Source organism: Equus przewalskii, chromosome 19 (genome assembly GCF_037783145.1).
Source record: "Equus przewalskii isolate Varuska chromosome 19, EquPr2, whole genome shotgun sequence".
Taxonomy (NCBI): Eukaryota; Metazoa; Chordata; class Mammalia; order Perissodactyla; family Equidae; genus Equus; species Equus przewalskii.
Window position 1 is genome coordinate 33,950,983 of NC_091849.1, and position 20,654 is coordinate 33,971,636.

General features: G+C 54.4%; 3 protein-coding genes and 1 long non-coding RNA gene across 8 annotated transcripts; all 4 read left to right on the top strand.

Moving 5' to 3' along the window:
* Positions 1-43: 43 nt before the first annotated feature.
* Positions 44-3,729, top strand: SLC39A7 (solute carrier family 39 member 7). The gene is made up of 8 exons (XM_008507912.2): positions 44-194; positions 507-915; positions 1,005-1,173; positions 1,335-1,388; positions 1,524-1,688; positions 1,838-1,978; positions 2,194-2,390; positions 2,844-3,729. Exons 2-8 carry the CDS (start codon positions 511-513, stop codon positions 3,114-3,116), a joined length of 1,404 nt encoding a protein of 467 aa, XP_008506134.2. The 5' UTR covers positions 44-194; positions 507-510; the 3' UTR covers positions 3,117-3,729.
* A 169-nt stretch (positions 3,730-3,898) lies between these two features.
* HSD17B8 (hydroxysteroid 17-beta dehydrogenase 8) lies at positions 3,899-6,112 on the top strand. 4 transcript variants are annotated; one of them, XM_070584358.1, is made up of 9 exons: positions 3,900-4,003; positions 4,189-4,406; positions 4,497-4,613; positions 4,722-4,814; positions 4,915-5,000; positions 5,113-5,197; positions 5,409-5,451; positions 5,653-5,727; positions 5,919-6,112. In XM_070584358.1, the coding sequence occupies exons 1-9, from the start codon at positions 3,958-3,960 to the stop codon at positions 5,933-5,935; spliced, it is 780 nt and encodes a 259-aa protein (XP_070440459.1). In that variant the 5' UTR covers positions 3,900-3,957; the 3' UTR covers positions 5,936-6,112. The 4 variants fall into 4 exon arrangements, with proteins under 4 accessions (XP_070440457.1, XP_070440459.1, XP_070440458.1 ...); XM_070584359.1 differs by having other exon boundaries at positions 3,922-4,025; XM_070584356.1 differs by lacking the exon at positions 5,919-6,112 and having other exon boundaries at positions 3,899-4,003; positions 5,653-5,892.
* Positions 6,113-7,109: 997 nt separating this feature from the next.
* On the top strand, positions 7,110-11,647 carry RING1 (ring finger protein 1). 2 transcript variants are annotated; one of them, XM_070584355.1, is made up of 8 exons: positions 7,145-7,918; positions 8,034-8,165; positions 8,291-8,382; positions 8,953-9,113; positions 9,194-9,409; positions 10,103-10,492; positions 10,665-10,938; positions 11,230-11,647. In XM_070584355.1, exons 4-8 carry the CDS (start codon positions 8,962-8,964, stop codon positions 11,329-11,331), a joined length of 1,134 nt encoding a protein of 377 aa, XP_070440456.1. In that variant the 5' UTR covers positions 7,145-7,918; positions 8,034-8,165; positions 8,291-8,382; positions 8,953-8,961; the 3' UTR covers positions 11,332-11,647. The 2 variants fall into 2 exon arrangements, with proteins under 2 accessions (XP_070440455.1, XP_070440456.1); XM_070584354.1 differs by lacking the exon at positions 8,291-8,382 and having other exon boundaries at positions 7,110-7,918.
* Positions 11,648-12,515: 868 nt separating this feature from the next.
* On the top strand, positions 12,516-18,910 carry LOC139077296 (uncharacterized). Its single transcript, XR_011529682.1, has 3 exons — positions 12,516-13,309; positions 14,252-14,363; positions 14,608-18,910. It is a non-coding gene; the product is annotated as an uncharacterized lncRNA (long non-coding RNA).
* The last annotated feature ends 1,744 nt before the right edge of the window (positions 18,911-20,654 follow it).

Genomic DNA, 20,654 nt, shown 5'->3' on the forward strand with positions numbered 1-20,654 from the left:
CGCCCAGCCTCCCCTCAAATAACCTCCACACCCGCGCATGCGCGCCAGGGCAGGGCCGCTCGCCGCTACCGGAGTGCAGCCATATTGGTAAAGGTATTGGGACGGAGATAAAACGGAACTTCCTGTTCTCGCGGGAGCTAGAGGCGTGACTGCCACGTCCGAGCAAACCGGGAAAGGAGAGGATTCCGGAGCCGGTGAGAATTCCCTGCTTTTCCCTACCATCCTTTCCAGGCCTTTTTCCCAACCTCGTGGGTCATAGAGACGAGGGCCCAGAGAGTCTATAAAAGTGGAAGATCAAAGCCTAGAGCGGTGTCCCGGGGGCCCTACATCCGGGAGGGGGTTCGGGATAAAGAGAACGAGTCTTGGGAACAATGTGGGTGGGAACAGAATGGAATCGGGGAGCGGCCTATAGAAGTGAACGGAGGGCGCGAGCGGAGTAGAGCGGACCCTGCATAGGCATAGAGTTGAGGGTCAAGTGGAGTCACTGTCTCTGTCCCTCTGGTCAGCGTGATGGCCAGAGGCCTGGGGGCCCCCCACTGGGTGGCCGTGGGACTGCTGACCTGGGCGGCCTTAGGGCTGCTAGTGGCCGGACACGGGGGTCATGGCGACCTGCACGAGGACCTGCACGAGGACTTCCATGGCCACAGCCACAGGCACTCACATGAGGATTTCCACCATGGACACAGCCACGCCCATGGCCACACTCACGAGAGCATCTGGCATGGGCACACCCACGGTCACGACCATGGACATTCACATGAGGATTTGCACCATGGCCATAGCCATGGCCACTCCCATGAGAACCTCTACCACAGAGGACATGGACATGACCATGAACACAGCCATGGAGGCTATGGGGAGTCTGGGGCTCCGGGCATCAAGCAGGACCTGGACACTGTCACTCTCTGGGCCTATGTGAGTCCCCAGGGGATGAGGGAGAGAGGGGCTGGTTCTGAATTGTCGGGAAACCCGGCACCACTTGACCCCTGACTCTCCCTCACCAGGCATTGGGGGCCACAGTGCTGATCTCTGCAGCTCCATTTTTCGTCCTCTTCCTTATCCCTGTGGAGTCAAACTCCCCCCGGCACCGCTCTCTGCTCCAGATCTTGCTCAGTTTTGCTTCAGGTGGGCTCCTGGGAGATGCCTTCCTGCACCTCATTCCTCATGCCCTGGGTAAGTGACCTCGGGTCTCTACCTTAAATTTTAATATATTTTATTCTTTGGGCAAAAGGGTTCTTTCTCCTTTGTGATCCCTGACCTTCCAATATTCCCCCAAATACACGCCCCTTGGGTGGGGTATTCGTTCATCTAACCTTTTCTCCCCCTTCTTCCAGAACCTCATTCTCACCACCCTCAGGAGCATCCCGGACACGGACACTCCCACAGTGGTGAGGAAGGGGCGGATGGAGACGGGGGTGGGGTGCTGGGGGAGGTCTGTCCCTCCCAATCTTGTCGTCTTGCACTTGAGAAGGAGGAGTCTGGAATCCACATCTCCCTTAATGTCTTAATGTCTCCATTCTTAGGCCAGGGCCCCATTCTGTCTGTGGGACTGTGGGTCCTCAGTGGAATTGTCGCCTTTCTTGTGGTGGAGAAGTTTGTGAGACATGTGAAAGGAGGACATGGACACAGTCATGGACATGAACATACTCATGGTCACACACATGGAAGTCATAGACATGGAAGACAGGGTGAGCCTAGGAACAACTTTCCTGAAAGCCACCTTGCCTGCCTCAAAATCCCCTCATCTTATGGCTCTTAGGTGGGAAGTGACTTCCCTTTTGAAGACATATGGAGAGATCTCTGTTCCCCACTCTTACCAACTCCTTTCTTCCTTCAGAGCGTCATTCAAAAGAGAAGCAGAGCTCAGAGGAAGAAGAAAAGGAAGCAGGGGGGTTGAGGAAGAGGAAAGGAGGGAACATGGGGCCCAAAGATGGGCCAGTGAGACCTGAGAATTCTGAAGAGGGAAAAACAGGTTCAGGTGAGGGTCAGGGTTGGTGATAACCCCGGGCGAGGGCATCATAATGAATCACGTGAAATGAAACATGCACTGTGGTAATGGCAGGTGTCTGGGAAATAGTGAGGGGCTGGGTATGAAGTGGTCTCTGGGGGGAGATGTGATAATGGCTGATCAGGGCTGGGACTGGGGGTGATGGATGCCTCTAATGGTTTTGTCTTCCTTTCCTCCTATACAAGACCTGCGTGTATCAGGGTACCTGAATCTGGCTGCTGACCTGGCACACAACTTCACAGATGGTCTGGCCATTGGGGCTTCATTTCGAGGGGGTCGGGGGCTGGGGATCCTGACCACAATGACTGTCCTCCTACATGAAGTGCCCCATGAAGTTGGGGACTTTGCCATCTTGGTCCAGTCTGGCTGCAGCAAAAAGCAGGTTGGTGATGGGCACCAAACATGGTTACCTCAAACTCTTTACCCCTTGCTCACCCACCCCAAACCCAAGACGGCCTTTCATTAGTTCCAGACAAAGTGTACTTTTATCGACAACAAATCCTCTCAAAATGAAGGAAAAGAAGTTCTGTCTCTTGGTTCTGTAGCTCCGTATTTCTTAAACTGTGGTCCATAAACCATTTAATAGTTAATGGAGGTCTTTCACACCATGCCACCAACCCTGACCTACTGGATCAGAAGGTCTGTGGAAAGAACCTCTTTGACATCTAAGATTTTTCAGAACATGTGTATTCTAGACCCCCCACTTTTTGCCTTGTTCTTTAGTTTCCAGAAACATGCATCCTACCCACATACACCTATACCCCACTAGCCATTTCTAAACTGCTGCTAACTTTTATATGTTGGTAAGTGCCTTTCTCTCTTTTCTGCCCCCCAGGCGATGCGTCTACAACTACTGACAGCAATAGGGGCACTGGCAGGCACAGCCTGTGCCCTCCTAACTGAAGGAGGGGCAGTGGGCAGTGAAGTCGCAGGCGGTACAGGTCCTGGCTGGATTCTGCCATTCACTGCAGGTGGCTTCATCTATGTAGCAACAGTGTCTGTGTTGCCTGAGCTGTTAAGGGAGGCATCACCATTGCAGTCACTTCTGGAGGTGCTGGGGCTGCTGGGGGGAGTTGTCATGATGGTGCTGATTGCCCACCTTGAGTGAGAGGTGGGATAAACCACCGCCACCCCAGCCCCAAACCTCTGTCCTCCAGGGCAGGGGTCTGTGGATGTTGGGGTCCCTGGCCAGGGACATCTGCCAAAGGAAGGAATTGGATCTTAGGGAAATGGTGACTTTGGCATGAGGGCCATCAAGGTTTGGCGGTCTTACAGGGACTGTGGAGGTGAGAATGAGAGGCCAGAGGGACCATAGAGTTGAGCATGTGCTGACCATGTTGTTGGGTTTGGGCGACTAAATGGGGCCATGAAGAAGGCTGGAAGAGACAGATGACAGCCTACCCCATGTTCCCTACCCTACCTGTTCTCAGTGGACCAAACTGCCATATACAGGCTTCTCCAGGGTTGGCCTCCCTCTCCCACCCATTGGTGGAGGCTTCAGGGAAGACCAGAGTACTGGACAGAGCGGGTAGTAGAAGGAATGGAGGATAAACATCAATCGTGCGTCCTGATTTGGGAGTGATTGGGGGGAGGGGGAGTTAGTTGCTAATCTCATGTCCTGATTTTTTGTTTTGTTTTGTTTCTCTTCTTTTTATATCACTGTTTGAATCAACGGGTGGGGTGGTGACCGGAAATAAAGTCCTTGGATCGTCCGCCCCACACGCAGTCTTTGTGTTTTTTTCGGGGAAGGGGGCCCCTCATCTCCCTGCTCCCCAGGCCCCAGAGCGCTTGTGTCTGGCCACGCCCCCGCGGTGGGAGGTCCGCCTGCACCGGTGGCCGCAGATGGCCTAAAGCTGGCGGCGCTTTGATTGGCCCGGCGTTGCTCTCGCCACGCCCCCTCTGCGCTCCGATTGGCTCAGTGCTGGAGCGCTCTCCGCCCGCAGCCCGCCATGGCGTCTCAGCTTCGGCTCCGCTCCGCGCTGGCCCTGGTCACAGGTTGAGGGGATGCTCTCCCAGGGTGGGTTGGGGTGCCGGAGTGATGTCAGGGGCGCGCCCTCGGACTCTGCAGCCGTTGTGAAGTCTCGCCCCTTGTCCTAACTTTACTAACTTTGCGCCCTGTTGACCTCTGACCCCTGCCCACTCTCCCCACTACCCCCGCTGCGTGTTCTCGCCCCTCTCAGGTGCGGGGAGTGGCATCGGCCGAGCTGTCAGTGTGCGCCTGGCCGGAGAGGGGGCCACCGTGGCCGCTTGCGATCTGGACGGGGCAGCGGCACGGGAGACAGTGCGGCTGCTGGGCGGGCCGGGGAGCGAGGAGGAGGCGCCCCGCGGGGCCCACGCTGCCTTCCAGGCTGACGTCTCTGAGGCCAGGGCCGCCAGGCGCCTGCTGGAACAAGTGCAGGTGAACGCGAAACGACCTCGCCCCCTTTAAAGCGCTAACGTTGCCTCCACTGCCTCTGGGTTTTTGGCGTGTAACCTCCCTCTTCCATAGGACTGCTTTTCTCGCCCGCCGTCTGTCGTTGTGTCCTGTGCGGGCATCACCAGGGATGAGTTTCTGCTCCACATGTCTGAGGATGACTGGGACAAAGTCATAGCTGTCAACCTCAAGGTGGTGACCTCTGAACCTGTAACTTTTGGCCCCTCTAGCCTGGGAAGGGAGTTGGAGGAGGACTGTCACCCAGCTGATCCTTTCTGTCTTGTTACTCCCTCCCCCCAGAGTATCTTTCTAGTCACTCAGGCTGCAGCCCAAGCCCTGGTGTCCAGTGGTTGTCACGGCTCCATCATCAACATCAGCAGCATCGTAGGGAAGGTCAGGTCGAGTTGGGAGGAGGTCAGCCAGCCAAGTGCGTAGAGAAGAGACGCCCTCCTTGGGACTCCTGACTCATCCCAAATCTCTGACTCCCCTATAGGTGGGGAATGTGGGACAGACAAACTACGCAGCATCCAAGGCTGGAGTGATTGGGCTGACCCAGACTGCAGCCCGAGAGCTGGGACGGTTGGTCAGACACCTGGGGGTGAGGGGGGCTTTGCTGAGGCATATGGGAGGTCTGAGGGAGGGGTGAGTGTTCAGTCTTCTCCAGAGTCAGCGGCCACCCTTCCTTCCACAGACATGGCATCCGCTGTAACTCTGTCCTCCCAGGGTTCATTAAAACACCCATGACACAGAAAGTGCCACAGAAAGTTCTGGACAAGGTAGGAGGCTGTGGGTGGAGGGCAGAGGGCAGAATCATTCAGAGAGCCAACCTTTCTGGACTTGAGAGAATGCTGGGCAGGGTGCCTGGCAAATAGTAGATACTCAATAAGTATAAAAGGAATGAAGACAAAAGAAAAAAGGGTCACAGACTCAGTCTACAAAAAAACCCATAAAAGAAACTTTCACCCACATAGGAATGTTTCCTTACAGGTGACTGGAATGATCCCCATGGGACATATGGGGGACCCTGAGGGTGAGCACTGAGTGGGGAGGACCCTGGGGAGGGGGCCTGAATGAAGAGATCCCCAAGTTTTATGGTATCTGAGAGGGTCTCACCACGATTGGTGGTTGGTGTGTGTGTTTTGAGGGAGGGGGTGTTTCTGGTGGGAGATGATGGCTACCTTGGATCCATGGGAGTGAGGCATATTCTGCTCTCTGCCCACCATTCCCATAGATGTGGCAGATGTGGTCACATTCTTGGCATCTGAAGACAGTGGATACATCACAGGGGCCTCAGTGGAAGTCACTGGTATGAGGCCATCGAGGGGAGGGAGAGGGCAGAGAAGTGGAACCCAAGTGATATGAGAAAGCAAGTGAGGGGAGTTGAGCCACTGAGGGAAGGGCAGAAGTTCCCCTAGGCCAAGGAGAGAAGTGGGCATTTGCCTCCCAGCCCATTTGTCTCCACCTATGCATCTGTCCAAATGTTTCTGCCCCTCCCAGGAGGTCTTTTCATGTAACTGCCTCAAGGACCCTGGACTCTGCTCACTCCCCCACCACTCTGCCCGGCCTCCTGCTGATGAGGACTCTGAGTTCCCAGGCTACAAAAATGGTGGCAGTGTATGGCTCAGGAATGCTGAATATGGGAGGCAGGGGTGCCTGTGACCCTAATAAATTCCAAATCCTCTTCCCTGCCACCTCCGGTTCTTCTTGTGTCCAAGCCCTCAGACCCTTCCCCACCTCCCCCTCCTTTCCCTTCCCCGAAGGATTGTTCCCTTTCACTGCCTGGTCTCCCAGGGCAACCCCCGCCGCCGGGTGTGAGAGGAGAGAGTGTGTGTCACTGTGTATGCGTGACACTCTGGGTCTTTTTGGAGGGAGGGGTCTGCCCCACCCCCTTCCACTAGTCCTGCAGCCCCAGTCCCCTCCCCCCAATTCCCTGGGTCCTTATGGTCCCCAAGGGTGATTTGTTCATGGCCCCATCCCGGTGTCCAGTCTGGCCTTGGGAGGGGGTCTTGGAACAGGTGGCCCTCCCCCACCCCTCTCCTTTCTCTCAGTCCCCCCCTTCCCTTTCTCTCCACCTTACAATAGCTGCAGCCGGCCTGGGGTCGGATGGGGGGGATTAGGGGAGGGGGCCAGGATTAGGGGAATGGACCAGCCGATGAAAGGGGCTGGAGGAGAGCAGAAGGGAGGGGGCTAGGAGGAGGAGGAGGAAGGGGAGGGGGTCCGCGCTAATCGACTCTGGAGCCCACATAAGGACTGGCCACGGACTGAAGGAGAGGACAGGGAAGTAGGGGGGAACTGGGGGAGGGGGCGAGGGGACCCACTGCTGCCTTGTCCCAGAAACAGGCCACCCCCTGGCAGCTGCAGCCCAAGTCCGGGAGCCCCAGCTCAGGCTGAAGGAGACAGGACGCCCATCACGGTCTCTTTTCCCCGTAGCCCTCTCATCTCCTGCCCTCAATGGGGATCGCTCTGTCCCTTCCTCTTCTCTTTCCTCCCCGTGCCCTTCCTTTACTGGAAAGTCCTAGAGGAGACCTGTGCCCGCTTCCCACTCCAGACATTCGGCCCCTTATGCCCCCACCCACCCACAGGCGCACACCCCCTCCCCGATAGAGGCCCCATCTTGTGTGTGTGTCCCTGCTTCCGCGTGGTGTCTCCATTCCCCCGTTCCTCCCGTGCGCCTCCCTCCCCCGCCCCGGGCCGCGGCTCTTGATTGTCCAAACGCAATTCTCGAGTCTCTGGCTCCGGCCGAGAGTTGAGTCTGGACGTCCCGAGCCGCCGCCCCCAAACCTCGAGGGGAGTGCGGGTCGGAGGGTCTAGGGAGAGCTAAAGCGGAGGGTGGAGCAAGTCCCCAGGGTGGTAAGGGGAATCCCGGGCACAGCGGGACTTAGTTGCGTTCACAGGACCGGAGGACTGAAGCGGCAGAGGAGCCCTTGCAGCTTTTCTCCCCCGGAATCCTGGGCTGGGGTTACGGAGAAGTTGTGGGCGGGGAGGGGGGAGCCGTTCCCCAGAGCCGCCAGGGGACGCCGAGTGGGGGAGGTGGCCCCTTTTCCAATCCCTCCGTCCCCTCCGGGGTCCGAGCGATCCCAGGCCCCGCCCTCCGGAGCGGAGGCCCCGAGTGGGGGCCTCGGAAAGGGAAGGGCAGCTAAGGGTGGCCGCGCGACGGCGCCGGGCCGGGGACGGAAACCGTGGTCCCCACGTGGCGCGGGACTCCGGGGACGCCGGCTCCGCTCGGAGGACAGACGCCTCCCGAGGGCGGGGGAACCCGGGCGTCCACGTCGCGTCCCACCCCCGCCGCGAGTGGCTGGTGACGTCTCTGTCGGCGGGGGGTGGAGTGGAGTGGAGGGGCAGGCGGAAGTGACGTAGGCCCCAGCGCCCGGGCCATGGCGGCGGCGGCGGCGGGAGCTGCTGTCTGAGCAGCGGCTGCGGACCGCGCGAATTCGGCCCGGGAGCCCAGGCCCAGGGAGCGGCGCTGCGGCAGCAGCAGCGCGGACGGCGGGAGCCGGGTGAGGGCCGCGCCGGCGCGGGGCGGGGGCGGAGGGGGGAGCCCCGGAGGGCGGGGTCTGCGCGAGGGCGGCCCCCCTAACACCCTCCCACCCCTTCCCTTTCCCCCCTCCCCAGCCCACCTCTCCGTCGCCGCCGTGGAGCCCTGGTGGGGGTCTGTGCCCGGTCACCATGACGACGCCGGCGAATGCCCAGAATGCCAGCAAAACGTGGGAACTGAGTCTGTATGAGCTCCATCGGACTCCGCAGGTGACAAGGAGTCTCCCTTCTCAGCTCACTCCCTCGCCCCAAACCCCTCAATCTGCAGACCCCAATCTCACCGCCTCTTTTCCATTTTTTTTTGCCCTATTCTACCGACCCTGCCCGATTCACAGACTGCCTTGGCCCTACCTTTGAACTCCCTTATTCTTTTCAAAGCACTTTCACATTTGGCTCATTTAATCCCCAAAACAGCCGGGCCAGAGAGGTAAAGCAAGTAGTATTACCATCTTCATTTGAAAGGTAGTGAGCAGACAGAAGTTACCTTTCCTGTTCCTCAGTTCACTGTCAGAGATCAGTGCATATAAAAGTCACCTTGCGAGATTATTAAAAATGGAGATGCCCCTGTCGCCCCCCAGCATTCTGATCCAGTAGTGGGATGGGGCCTCCGAATCTGTGTTTGTCACAGGCACCCTAGCGGATTCTGATATAAGTAGTACCAGGACCACACTTTAAGGAATTCTGTTGAATAAGTCTTCCCCAAACTGCAAATGTTGCCACCGCCCCCCCAGGCCTTTCATCAAACTTCAGATCCTCCTACTGCAAAGCTCTTATGCTTAGTTAATGGACACTAATCCCTTCTGTTCTCCATTCTCTCCAAGTCAATAGCCCCTCTCTCTCTCGCAGAATTCCCATCTTCCTTAAGTAGCCAACATGGGGTACCCAGGATTCCACCATCTCACTGTATTTCTCAAAACTCTCATTTCGTGGACCACTTGTTTCTAAAACCCCTTTCCCCCTAACCCACCACCACCTTTTCACTCACCGATGCCTCCAGGAAGCCATCATGGATGGCACAGAGATTGCAGTTTCCCCTCGGTCGCTGCATTCAGAACTCATGTGCCCCATCTGCCTGGACATGCTGAAGAATACGATGACCACCAAGGAGTGCCTCCACCGATTCTGCTCTGACTGCATTGTCACAGCCCTGCGGAGCGGGTAACAGGAGGGACATGTTTGAGTTGGGGCCTCAGTGCCCTGGCGACTGACTGCTCAAGGCCTCCTCTCTCCCACCCCAGGAACAAGGAGTGCCCTACGTGCCGCAAGAAGCTGGTATCCAAGCGATCTCTGCGGCCAGACCCCAACTTCGATGCCCTGATCTCTAAGATCTATCCCAGCCGGGAGGAATACGAGGCCCACCAAGACCGGGTGCTCATCCGCCTCAGCCGCCTGCACAACCAGCAGGCACTGAGCTCCAGCATCGAGGAGGGGCTGCGCATGCAGGCCATGCACAGGTTTGGGCCGGGAGAGAGGTGGCAGCAGGGCTGGTGGGTTAGATCAGTGGGTCAGACTCCTGGCGCTGTCTTTGCTGCCTCCCTGCTTCTAAACCTTGGCATCCTTAGAGCGAACCACAGCCTGATGGTCAGGCCTGGAAGCCATGGATGTAAATCGTAGCTTCTTAGTTCTATTCTTAATAAGAAAATAGCTCGGCCTCTAACTTTCCGGAAGTTAGAACAGTAGAGTGATTTTGAGCATAAGCTCTGGATTCACACTGCTGGGAATTAAATCACTTTCTAGACCAGCATTGCTCGGTCTTAAATGTGCATCCAGATTACCTGAGGGCCTTGTTAAAAATGCAAATTCTGGTGCAGTAGGTCCGGAGTTGTGTATTTCAACAAGCCTGTGCTACTGGTTCTTGGACCGCATTTTGAGAGGCGAGGGGCTATGAAGTCAAACAAGTTATTTAACCTCTCTAAGTCTCAGTTTCCTCAGCCGTGAAGTAGAGAAAATAATTCCCTGCCTTGTAGGATTTGTATTTTCTGAGGCAGTTAACGCAAAACACTTAGCAGTATGCTTGGCATGTAGTTAATGTTTAATAAATATTAGGTGTCATCGTTAAGATTTCCCTAATCTCTTAATTCTCTGAAGTTTAAAATCTAAACTCCTTATCCATGGTGCTTTCTAACCTCAACCCCTTGCTTCTACAGGGCCCAGCGTGTGAGGCGGCCGATGCCTGGGTCAGATCAGACCACCACGATGAGTGGGGGGGAAGGAGAGCCTGGGGAGGGAGAAGGGGATGGCGAGGATGTGAGCTCAGACTCCGCCCCTGACTCTGCCCCAGGCCCTGCTCCCAAGCGACCCCGTGGAGGGGGCGCAGGGGGGAGCAGTGTAGGGACAGGGGGAGGTGGCACTGGTGGGGTGGGTGGGGGTGCCGGTTCTGAAGACTCTGGTGACCGGGGAGGGACTCTGGGAGGGGGAACCCTGGGCCCCCCAAGCCCTCCTGGGGCTCCTAGCCCCCCGGAGCCAGGTGGAGAAATTGAGCTCGTGTTCCGGCCCCACCCCCTGCTCGTGGAGAAGGGAGAATACTGCCAGACTAGGTGAGAACCCTGTCTTGCCCCAGACCACTGAGAAACCAGAGATCACATAGACTTCCATCAGACGTGGGCTTCACCCAGACCCAGGAAAAAACCCTAACCCAGAGGCCCTTTTGGAAAGTGCTCTACTTCCTTTCTTATTTGTACCCTAAACCTGCCCTCTTTCCCACTTCAGGTATGTGAAGACAACTGGCAATGCCACAGTGGACCATCTTTCCAAATACTTGGCCCTGCGCATCGCCCTCGAGCGGAGACAGCAGCAAGAGGCGGGGGAACCAGGAGGGCCTGGAGGGGGCGCCTCCGATGCTGGGGGACCTGAGGGGGGTGGTGGGGAGGGTGGGGGTGCCGGAGGAGGTGACGGCCCCGAGGAGCCTGCCTTGCCCAGTCTGGAGGGTGTCAGCGAAAAGCAGTACACCATCTACATCGCCCCTGGGGGCGGAGCTTTCACGGTGAGAGCCTCGGAGGGCAGGGCGGCGGTATTAGAGGGGAGGGAAGGGGAGGACCACACACAGCCATAGTCCTGATGTCTTAACTGACTCCGCCTCTTCTCCCTCTGCTTCTCCCATCTCCCTCCTCTGTCCTTTCTTCACCCCCATCACTCCATATGCCCCTGCTTTGGCCCATCTGTTTTATTGTTCCTTTTTCTTCCCTCCTCTCTTGGTCCTCTCATTCATTTCCTTTACTGTCTTCTCCAACTTCTTTTTCTCTTCCCTGGCCTCTCCCTCCCACTTCCTCTGTAGACACTGAATGGCTCGCTGACCCTGGAGCTGGTGAATGAGAAGTTCTGGAAGGTGTCCCGGCCGCTGGAGCTCTGCTATGCTCCCACCAAGGATCCAAAGTGACCCCACAAGGGGACAGCTAGAGGATGGGGACCATGGGGTGTCCCTGTGTCCTGGCCCACCACCCCAGCTTCTTTGTCCCCCAGTGCCCCCTAGCCCAGCCAGCCAGCGAGAGGACACAAATGAGGACGAGTGGCTTTTATACAAAGTATCTATATCAGATTCTTCTATATTGTACAGAGTGGGGCATGCGCCCCCATCTACTGCCTTTTCTATCGCCCCCCAACCTCCCATCTACAAGAAGTCGGGGAAGGTGAAGAACCCTCCCCTTCATGCCCTCCTACCAACAACAACAAATTTGCTTTTTTCCTCTTTGAAACCTGCAGTTCTGTGTCTCTTTATCAGGGTGTACCAGAAAGGGGGGGGGGGAAGGATTGGGGAGGGAAGTCTAGAAATCATGCAGAATCCGCCTTGGAAATGGGGAGGAAATGTCAAACGTTGTTCACAGTGTGTCATTCCCATTTTTCGGAACCTTCAACTCAGCAAATATGTAGGAAGACAGGGAGGAACCATCTGTGAAGCTGAAATAGGATGGAGCGGGGAGAGGTGTGTGCAGTCAGATCCCAAACTTGCCCCCTAAAACCTGAAGGGCCCAGGCTGAATCCTGGATCTCAGTAGCAAAGGGAAAGCAGGAAGAAGGCTCAAGAGAGCAAGACAAGTTTGTGGACGGGACTGGACGCGACGTTTGGAAGGGGAATGATTCCTTGTCAGTGCGGGAAGCCGGTGTCTGTAGCTGGAAAGAAAAAGAGAAGGAGGTGGGGAGGCTACGAGAACCTCCCTCGAGCTGCCGGCCTCCCGGAGAAGGCGGGCAGCGCCGCGGACTACAGTTCCCAAGAGTGCGCGAGCCGGTGCCCGCCGAGCCGCGGGGCCGCTGGGGGGAGGGCCACCCCGAGTCGTAGTTCTGGGCCTGTCCCGGCGGCGGCTGAGGGCAGAGGGGTGGGAGCTTCAAGTCATGTCACCGCTGCCTCCCGGCCTCGAGTTCGCGGGCGAGGCTGGGCCCCAAGCCCGGGCCTGGGGAAAGGGGCGCACGGCTGCGAGCCGGTCTCAAACAGCACGGGGGGTCAGGGGGAGGAATTGCCGCTCCAGGAGCGACTGACTCTCCCTCTCCCGCTTTCAGCCTCTCCGCCTCTCATTTCCTGTTTCCGTTGCCCTTCGCGCCCCCACTCTGACCCGCCCCAAATTCCTGCGGCTCCCTCGGTTCTCTGCCCTGTTGACAGAGGAGGCAGACTCTGGATCTGACCGGCCGACCCGAGGGCACCCCACTCCACGTCTCAGATTTCCCGTTCGTTCCCCTAGTCCCTAGTACCCTTAATACCGCGGACTCATGGGGCAACCTCCAGCCTCGGCAAGTACCGCAGCCCTGGGGACCTGGCGCTCCCCGCACCCGGAGACCTCTTGCCCTGCAGAAAAGGACGACACCCACCTCACCCTCGCAGCAACCCCCTTCTACACCCGCCTCCACGGAACCCTGATCCTGGCTCCCCTTCTCTCCGACCCCAGGTATCCAGGGGGTGTGGCAGTCCTGGGATGTTGGGGCAAGAGGAAGAAGGGCGTTGCTCCCGGAGTTTCAAGGAAGAGAAACAGATGGGAAGGAGTCGGGAGAGAAACCGAGGTGGAAGCCGAAGAGTGTGGAATGAACCTGGCTTCTCTTCTGGTTCCAGGGGCTCCTGGGATCGCGCTCCTCCTTCTCCCCAGCCCTCACCATCCGGCAGCCTCTTCTGCCTCTGTTCCGCCGCCCTCTGGCTTCACTATGGAACCCCCTGCGGCCCCTGGCCCCCTATCTCTCCCCTCTGGGGCCCCTCTATCCCTCCTCGGCTCCCCAGTCGACACCTTCGCCCCGCCCTGCAGTTCTCTCCACTTCTCACATTTCTCCTCCTGCCCCCTCTCTCTACCCTCCTCTGTCCCATGACTATGAATTTCACAGAGAAGCCTGTTTATTTAGGTGACACCAAGTGGGAGACACACGAAACCGTTTCCCTAGGTAAGTCTCTTCTACCCACCCAGAAGGAAAAATAACTACTTTTCCCTGAAGGGGCATTCTCCTTTCGGATGCCGGCAGGGGCTGGGGGTGGGGGGTGGGGGGGAGGGGGGCGCGGGAGGGCCAGGGAGCTCCAATTCTGTTCCACCCCTGGCTCCACCGGGTTAGTTCGGTCCCTCAATTGGGGCTGCATGTACAGGTTAGGCAAAGTGAAAGATACAAAGTATACAAAAGGGAATTCGACTACTTTGTTGAGGAACAAAATACATGTAAGAGAATATCCACATTGCAAAGGAGCAATGTGGAGAAAGAAGGAAAGGTTGATGCTAGAATGGGACAGACCTGAGTGGGGATCTTTGCCCAGCCACTTGCAAACTGAGCGACCTTGCACAAGAAACTCTGGAAGTGGGGCCAACAATTGTGTGTTTTGTTTTAATGCTGTGTTTTTGTGGGGGGGGCGGGGAGATTAGCCCTGAGCTAACATCTGCCGCCAATCCTCCTCTTTTTGCTGAGGAAGACTGGCCCTGAGCTAACCTCCGTGCCCATCTTCCTCTACTTTATATGTGGGATGCCTGCCACAGCATGGTTTGCCAAGTGGTGCATAGGTCCCTACCCAGGATCCGAACTGGCGAACCCGGGCCCGCAGAAGCAGAACGTGCGAACTTAACCACTACGCCATCAGTTGGCCCCAGCAGTTGTGTCTTAACAAGCCCTCCTGGTGATTTCTGATATGCCCTAGGCTGAAAACCACTGCCCGAGATGTTCCGTGACATATTAGCTCCCTTCTTCATAGGGTGAATGGCAAGTGTCCCATACAGGAGGGGGTCACAAAGGATGTGGGACCAGGCTGAGATGGATGGGAGGGAATCTTTGGGGGAGGGGGCCTGAGGGAGAGGTAGAAGGTGAGCCTTTCTGTCCCTTACCTACCCCCCCCATTTAACTCAGGCTTCTGAGACCCCAAACCGGAACAGACCATGTGTCTGAATGCAGAAGCTGAGCCCCAGAGCCCAGGGCCCCAGGAGCCTGAGAGAAAGTGCCCTAAGGAGACCCCTGCCAGGTGAGGCCTATCTCTGAGGGCTCTGTCCTTGCCTGGCGGCCCTCAAAACCTGGCTAACTGCTCACAGGCAAGTTGTGCCCTGGGTTTCCCCCACCAACTCCACACTTCACCCTGGGGGGAAGGGAAGGGTCACCAAAGTCCCTAACCCCTCCTTCAGGTGGGGGGCCTGTGCTCTCCCACCTCTGTCTCTTCAGCCTCCCCCTCCTCCTTGCTGATCTCACCTGAGTCTCCCCTCCCCCGACAGGCAGGCGGGGAGCAAAGGAAGAGGAGAAGGCAGGACAGATCTCCAGCTCCCTATCTTCTGTGGGACCCTTTGACCCCTCAGCTGTCACAACTGACCTTTTCCAACTTCTCCTACCAGAGGCCCCACCCCCCACCATGAAGCCCCTTTCCAGCCTGGAATGTGAACTCCCCTTTCCGTGCCCCAAATGTGGGAAGCGCTTCAGCCAGGGGGCCCAGCCTGACCCTGTACCTACACTCCCACACGGGTGACAGGCCCTGCTCCTGCAGCCGGTGTGGCCACAGCTCCTACCTGCCCCAGCCCCCGACACACATGCCCACCAGTGTAGCAAGGGCTTCTCCCCAGAGCTCTGGCCGGCTGCAGCACACCACTGTTCACACAGGCACATGGCCCTACGTCTGTGTCACCTGTGGATGGGGTTCAGGAGCCACCCAGCCTCGTCTATCGTGAGAAGACTCACTTAGTGAGCACAGCTTCCCCTGCCCCGAGTGTGGCAAGCACTTCACCCAGAGTGTCCGCTGAGCCCAGCACCTACGGACGGATGCTCACAGGGGAGAAGCCCTACCTGTGCGGCTAGTGTGGCCATGGCTTCAGCCAGCACCCCTGGCTCGTGGCCCACCAGTGGGTCCACCACTTGGTTCCTCTGCTGTCCCTGCCGGCCCACACCTGCTAGGTGTGCTCTTCCCTCAGGTGCGGGCAGTAGCCTGCTGCCACACAGTGCAGCACATGAGAAGCCCTTCTTCTGCCCCCAGTATCCCGAGGGCTCTGGCTACTCCAACCTGCAACACCACCAGCAGGACCACGGGGGGAGCGGCCCCACCACTGTGACCAGTGCAGCAAGGGCTTCAGACAGAGCTCAGGGCTGTGTGGCACCAGGGAGTCCACAGGGGCAAGACTGCGAGTGCAGTTTCCGGTCCAGCTCCGGCCTGGCGCAGCACCTGCAGGGCCGCTCTGGGGACAGGCCCTTCTGCTCTGGCGGCTGTGGCTTCACTCAGAGTCCCCATCGACCTTGACAACAGGCCAGGGCTGGTGAGGAGCACAGGGATGAACATGGAGGGGGGGACATCTGGAGGCCAAGTCAAGGCCCCTGTGGGGAGCCAGCCCCCCAACTCCACAGCACTCTAGGAGGGTAGAGGGGCAGTTGGAATGACTGCCTCTTCTGTGGGAGGCATAATGGAGCACAGCTTCCACCACACCCCAGCCAGAGCAACTTTCAGAGCAACCACATTGGGTGGCCAGAGTGTCTCTGCTGGACCTACTCAAAGCTGGAATGGCCAGGTCCACCTCACTTCTAGTCCAACGTGCCAGTTCCCCAGAGAGCTCCCGGCCTGGGAAAGAGCTCTCCCTGTTTCTTAGAAAGGACTCTGTACTTCTGATCTTCTGTCCTCCGTCTGAGACATTTAACCAGGATGTCTGGGTCCTGCTGCCTCATGGATGGATCCGATTCCCTGGGATTTTTTTGAAGGGATCATTTCAAAGAGATAACTGAATCCCCATAGATCTCCATGACAACGCCCACCATCAAATCCTAGTCCCCCACTAACCCCTCCAACCCTCTCATTTCCCCCGAGGCTTCTGGATGCTTCTTGCCTCTGGTGCTAAAGCTACACCCAGCACACCTGTCTGATGCTGCCATCTCCCTATGCCTACTCCTGGCCTTGCTAGGCCCTGTTTCAGGACCCCAGGGCTTCCTAAAACCTTCATTGCACTTCAGTCTAGGAATAAAGCCCAGATGGAGGCTGCTCTTTCCAGCTGTACAGAGGCCTCCTATTGAAAGGTGCAAAAGGGCAGAGGCAGGTGTCCAAGGAGAGGGCAGGGATGTGGAGGAGATGGAGACCGGAGGAAAAGCCAAAGGAGTTTGGAGGAGAAAGTGGGAGGTTCTGGAATGTGGAGAAAAGACAGCAGGGCTGTGTGAGACAAGACCCACAAGAAACATCTCAGAAAAACTTAGAAACAAATGTCTTCAGGTACGAACATCCCCGGGGAACCACTCATTTCTTCTTCAGTTGACAAGTTTCCCCCAGTGTTGTGAAGGCACTGAGTTGCCAACACAAGCACTTCATGTCCTGCCATTTGCACTTTTTCCACAAAATTGCTTGCTAACTGTCTTCTTCGTGTGTTGGCAAACTGATTTTGAACAAAGAGTCAGGAGGGAGTCCCACAGCAGAGTCCCTTCCAGACTGGTGCCCCTGGCCCAGCCTGGCACTGAGGAGAGCGCTGTCATCATTCACCCTTTTAGAAGGTTCTGCTGGGGGAGTCACTCCCTGGCAACACTCACAGCAAGTTTATGGTTACTGTTCATGTTAAAGGATAAGGTAGACCTCAGCTCTTGTATTAACTTCCCCCAAAGTATACTCTTTAGAACTGGGCAGAGTCCTCCCTAGGAGGTATCAGAGGCTGATTACTGACACACACACGAAGGAATTAAAGAACTGGAGGGATAAAAGGGTCACTGAGAGACTGCTAATCAGTTTCACCCTTTCAGGAAATATGTATTGAGTCCACCACGTGTCAGGGACTGTTCTGGGACCTGGGTATTACAAACAGGCATATGATGCAGCCCCCGCCTTCCACCGATTTGATCTAGGCGTGTTCAGCATCTCAATATTGAACCCAGCATCTAGTCCTATCAATTGTATCCACTATACTCTCTCAAGTATGTCGTCTCTTTCCCACCCCTCCACCTCCCTTGTCCAGCTACCACCTGGACCATCTGGTTCTCCTCTGAATCATCGTGATGGCTGGAGAGGCTGGGAATGGCGTTCTCTGTGAGCAGCACACCTGAGTAACAGAGGCCTCTTTGAAATGTAAATCTGATTGTTTCAGGCACCCTGCTGAAGCCCATTCAATGGTTTCCCATTGATCTCAGGTTAAAGACCCCAGTCCTTAACCTGGCCTTTAAAGCTCTGCGAGGTGTGGCCGTGTCGGCCTCTCCAGCCTCATCTCCCACCACTCACTCCTCTCTCCCTCGCGCAGAGCGCTCCACTTCCTGTCGGTGTCCCGCTTCCTCCCGCAGAGAGCGGCGGCCAGGCTGGGCCCTCCTCCTGAGAGGTGCTTTCTTCCATTTCTCTCTTAGCTCCTCATTCTTCGGATCTCAGCTCCTTTACCACATCCTTAGGGAAGGTACCCTATCCTTTCCTTCAGGGTCCAATTCCCTCCTCTGGGCTCCCACACCAAGGTGCACCTTTCTTGGAGGCACTTGGCACAGTTCAGTTCCATATTTGTTGGTGATTATTTGATTGATGTCTGTCTCCCCACAGACTGTAAGCTCCCTGAGGGTGGGCACCACGACTGCAGAGGCTCACTCTTGCTATTCCCTGGACACTCCATAAATATTGAAATATTGGTTGAATGGGTGCACATGCGCCAGGATCTGCGGCAGAGGCTAGATATTTCAGGATTTCAGAGAGGGTGGATTGAGGCCGTAATTTCCCTCCAGCGGCTGCCGCCCAAGAGTCCCATATGCCATTTCCTTAGCACCATTCCTTTCTCCATGTTTCCTGGTGTCATCCATCTTCCCAGCTCCACCTCTCCGGCACCCTCCTCACCTCCACCTTGCCTAGGAGAACCTTTCTCCCTTTAGTTTTTTAGTGCCCCTTCCTGGTCTTGGCTCCTTGGCTTCAGAAGCCAGCATGGAATAATGAGGCAATAGCACAGGATTCAGAAACAAAATATCTGGATTCAATAACAAGGTTAAAAGTATTAGCGGTGTGACCTTCAGCAGGCTATTAAACCACTCGGAACCCTAGCTTACATAAAATGGGAACAACTTCGAAATCAAGCAAGTTGGAGGAATTAGAAAATCTAAAAGCACCGTCATCTAGAAATACTGGATAAAATATGAAAAAAATTAAACATATGACTGAATTCTCAAAAGGAAAGTAAAATTCCAGGTGCCAGAAACAAAGAGGAAACTGAAAGCTGGAGGCTGAGCTGACTGTGGCCACGGTGACCAGAAGGCGGCTGGAGGGAATGGGTTCTGTTAACTCAGGGCTTGAGTGCTTCCAGCCACCCGGGGACAGGAGACGAGGTCTTGGTCCTGAAGAGGTGGGGAAATTAGATGAAAGGAGCCAAAGCTGACTCAAGAAGAAATTAAAAACCTGAACAGATCTATAAATTCTAATAAATTAAATGAGAAGCTAAAAATGTACACGCACACAGCACCTAGATGGTTCCTAGGTATATTATTCTGCCAACTCTTAAAGGAACTATTTATTTATTTATTTAAACTACACCAGATAACGGTAAAAGAGGAAAATCTCACTTATAAGACTAAAAGTCCTAAATAAAATAGTAGCAAACTGAATCCAGTAAAGTTTGTGCAAGTGTGTGTATATATGTAGGTAAGTGTGTGTGTGTGTGTGTACGTGTGTGTGTGTGTGTGTGTGTGACCAAGCAGGGGTTATTCCAGGAATGTAAGGATGATCTACTTAAAAAATCTATAAATGATATTTACAACATTGACATATTAAAGGGAAAAAAACCACGATCGTCCCAATAGGTACAGAGAACACATTGGATAAAGTTTAACCCTAATTCATCATTTTAAAAAAATCTAGCTAACTAGGAATTGAAAATAACATCCAATATCAAGATAAGAATATTAGTTTTTACTGTTTCTATTCAACTCGTGTTAGGGAGTCTAAACTGGTACAATAAGAAAGAGAAGAAATAAAGCCATCACTATACATAAATGATTGATTGATTATTGACAAAGACAATTTATGAGAACCCACAAACAGAACCAGTACAGCCCTTTCTGGGGACAAGATGAATATGCAAACACCAATTTGCCTGTATCATAGCAACAAACAAATGGAAGATTTTGTTTTAAGAAAGTACCATTTGTAATAGCAACAAAAGCTGTATGATACTTAGGAATAAGTATAACATAACAAAATATGTGCATATTTATGGAGAAAATTATAAAAATTTATTGGAGAATGTTTTGAAAAGACACAAAAGAATGCTCATGAAGAGGAAAGCTCAATATGAAGATGGTAATTTTTCTCAAATCTATAAATTCAGTACAATTCTAATCAAAACCCCAGCCAGATGTTTTATGGAACTTGATAAGCTGTTCTTAAAATTTTTATGGAAGAGTAAATGCCCAAGAAAAGCCGAAACAAATTTGAAGTGGAGGAATACCAGAGTACTTGCCTTACCACATATCACAGCTTCCCTCTAAAGCTCAAGTGGTAAAGGCAGTGTGGTCCTCCAATAGTGTAGACCACTGGTACAGGAAAGAACTTGTTGGAATCAGACCCGCAAAGATATGAGAACTTGGCATATGACAAAAGTGACATAGGTCAGTGGAAAAGGATGAGCTATTTGTTAAAGTGTCAGGTTAACCAGCTATCCAAATGGGAAAGAAAAATAGATCCCTACATTACAACATACCCCCAAATAAATTTCAGATAGCTTAAATACGTGAAAAACAAAACTTAAAACTGCTTGAAGAAGATATAAGACAATATATTGTGATATTAGAGCAGGGAAGGATTTCTTAAACAAGATTCAAAAAGCACAAATAAAGGAAAGATGCACACATATGACTACATTAAAAAAATTTTTTTTAACCTCTATAAGCCAAGAGACATCACAACAAAATAAAAAGACAAGCCACGGACTTGGAGAATATTTACAACCTATATGACCAGCAAAGGATTTGTATCCAGGATTTATAAAGAACTCTTGCCAATCAATAAGAAAAAGACAAGGCAGGCGAAAATGAGAAAAAGATATCAGCAGCAAAGCACCAAAGGGGAAACTCAAATGGCCAATAAACATATGAAAAGATGCTCAACTTCACTAGTAATGAAGAGACGCAAATCGAAACCATGAGATACGACTTTACACATGCTAAATCAGCAAAATTAAAATAACTCTGGTAACACCAAGTGTTGACAAAAATGTGGGACAACAGGAACTCATACATTTGAGATTGAAATGTAAACAGCTATAACAAATTTCAAGAGAAAATTGTCAATACTTAATGCTGAAAATGCAGCTAATACCCAGCAAGCTTGCTTCTAGATGTGTTCCTCAGA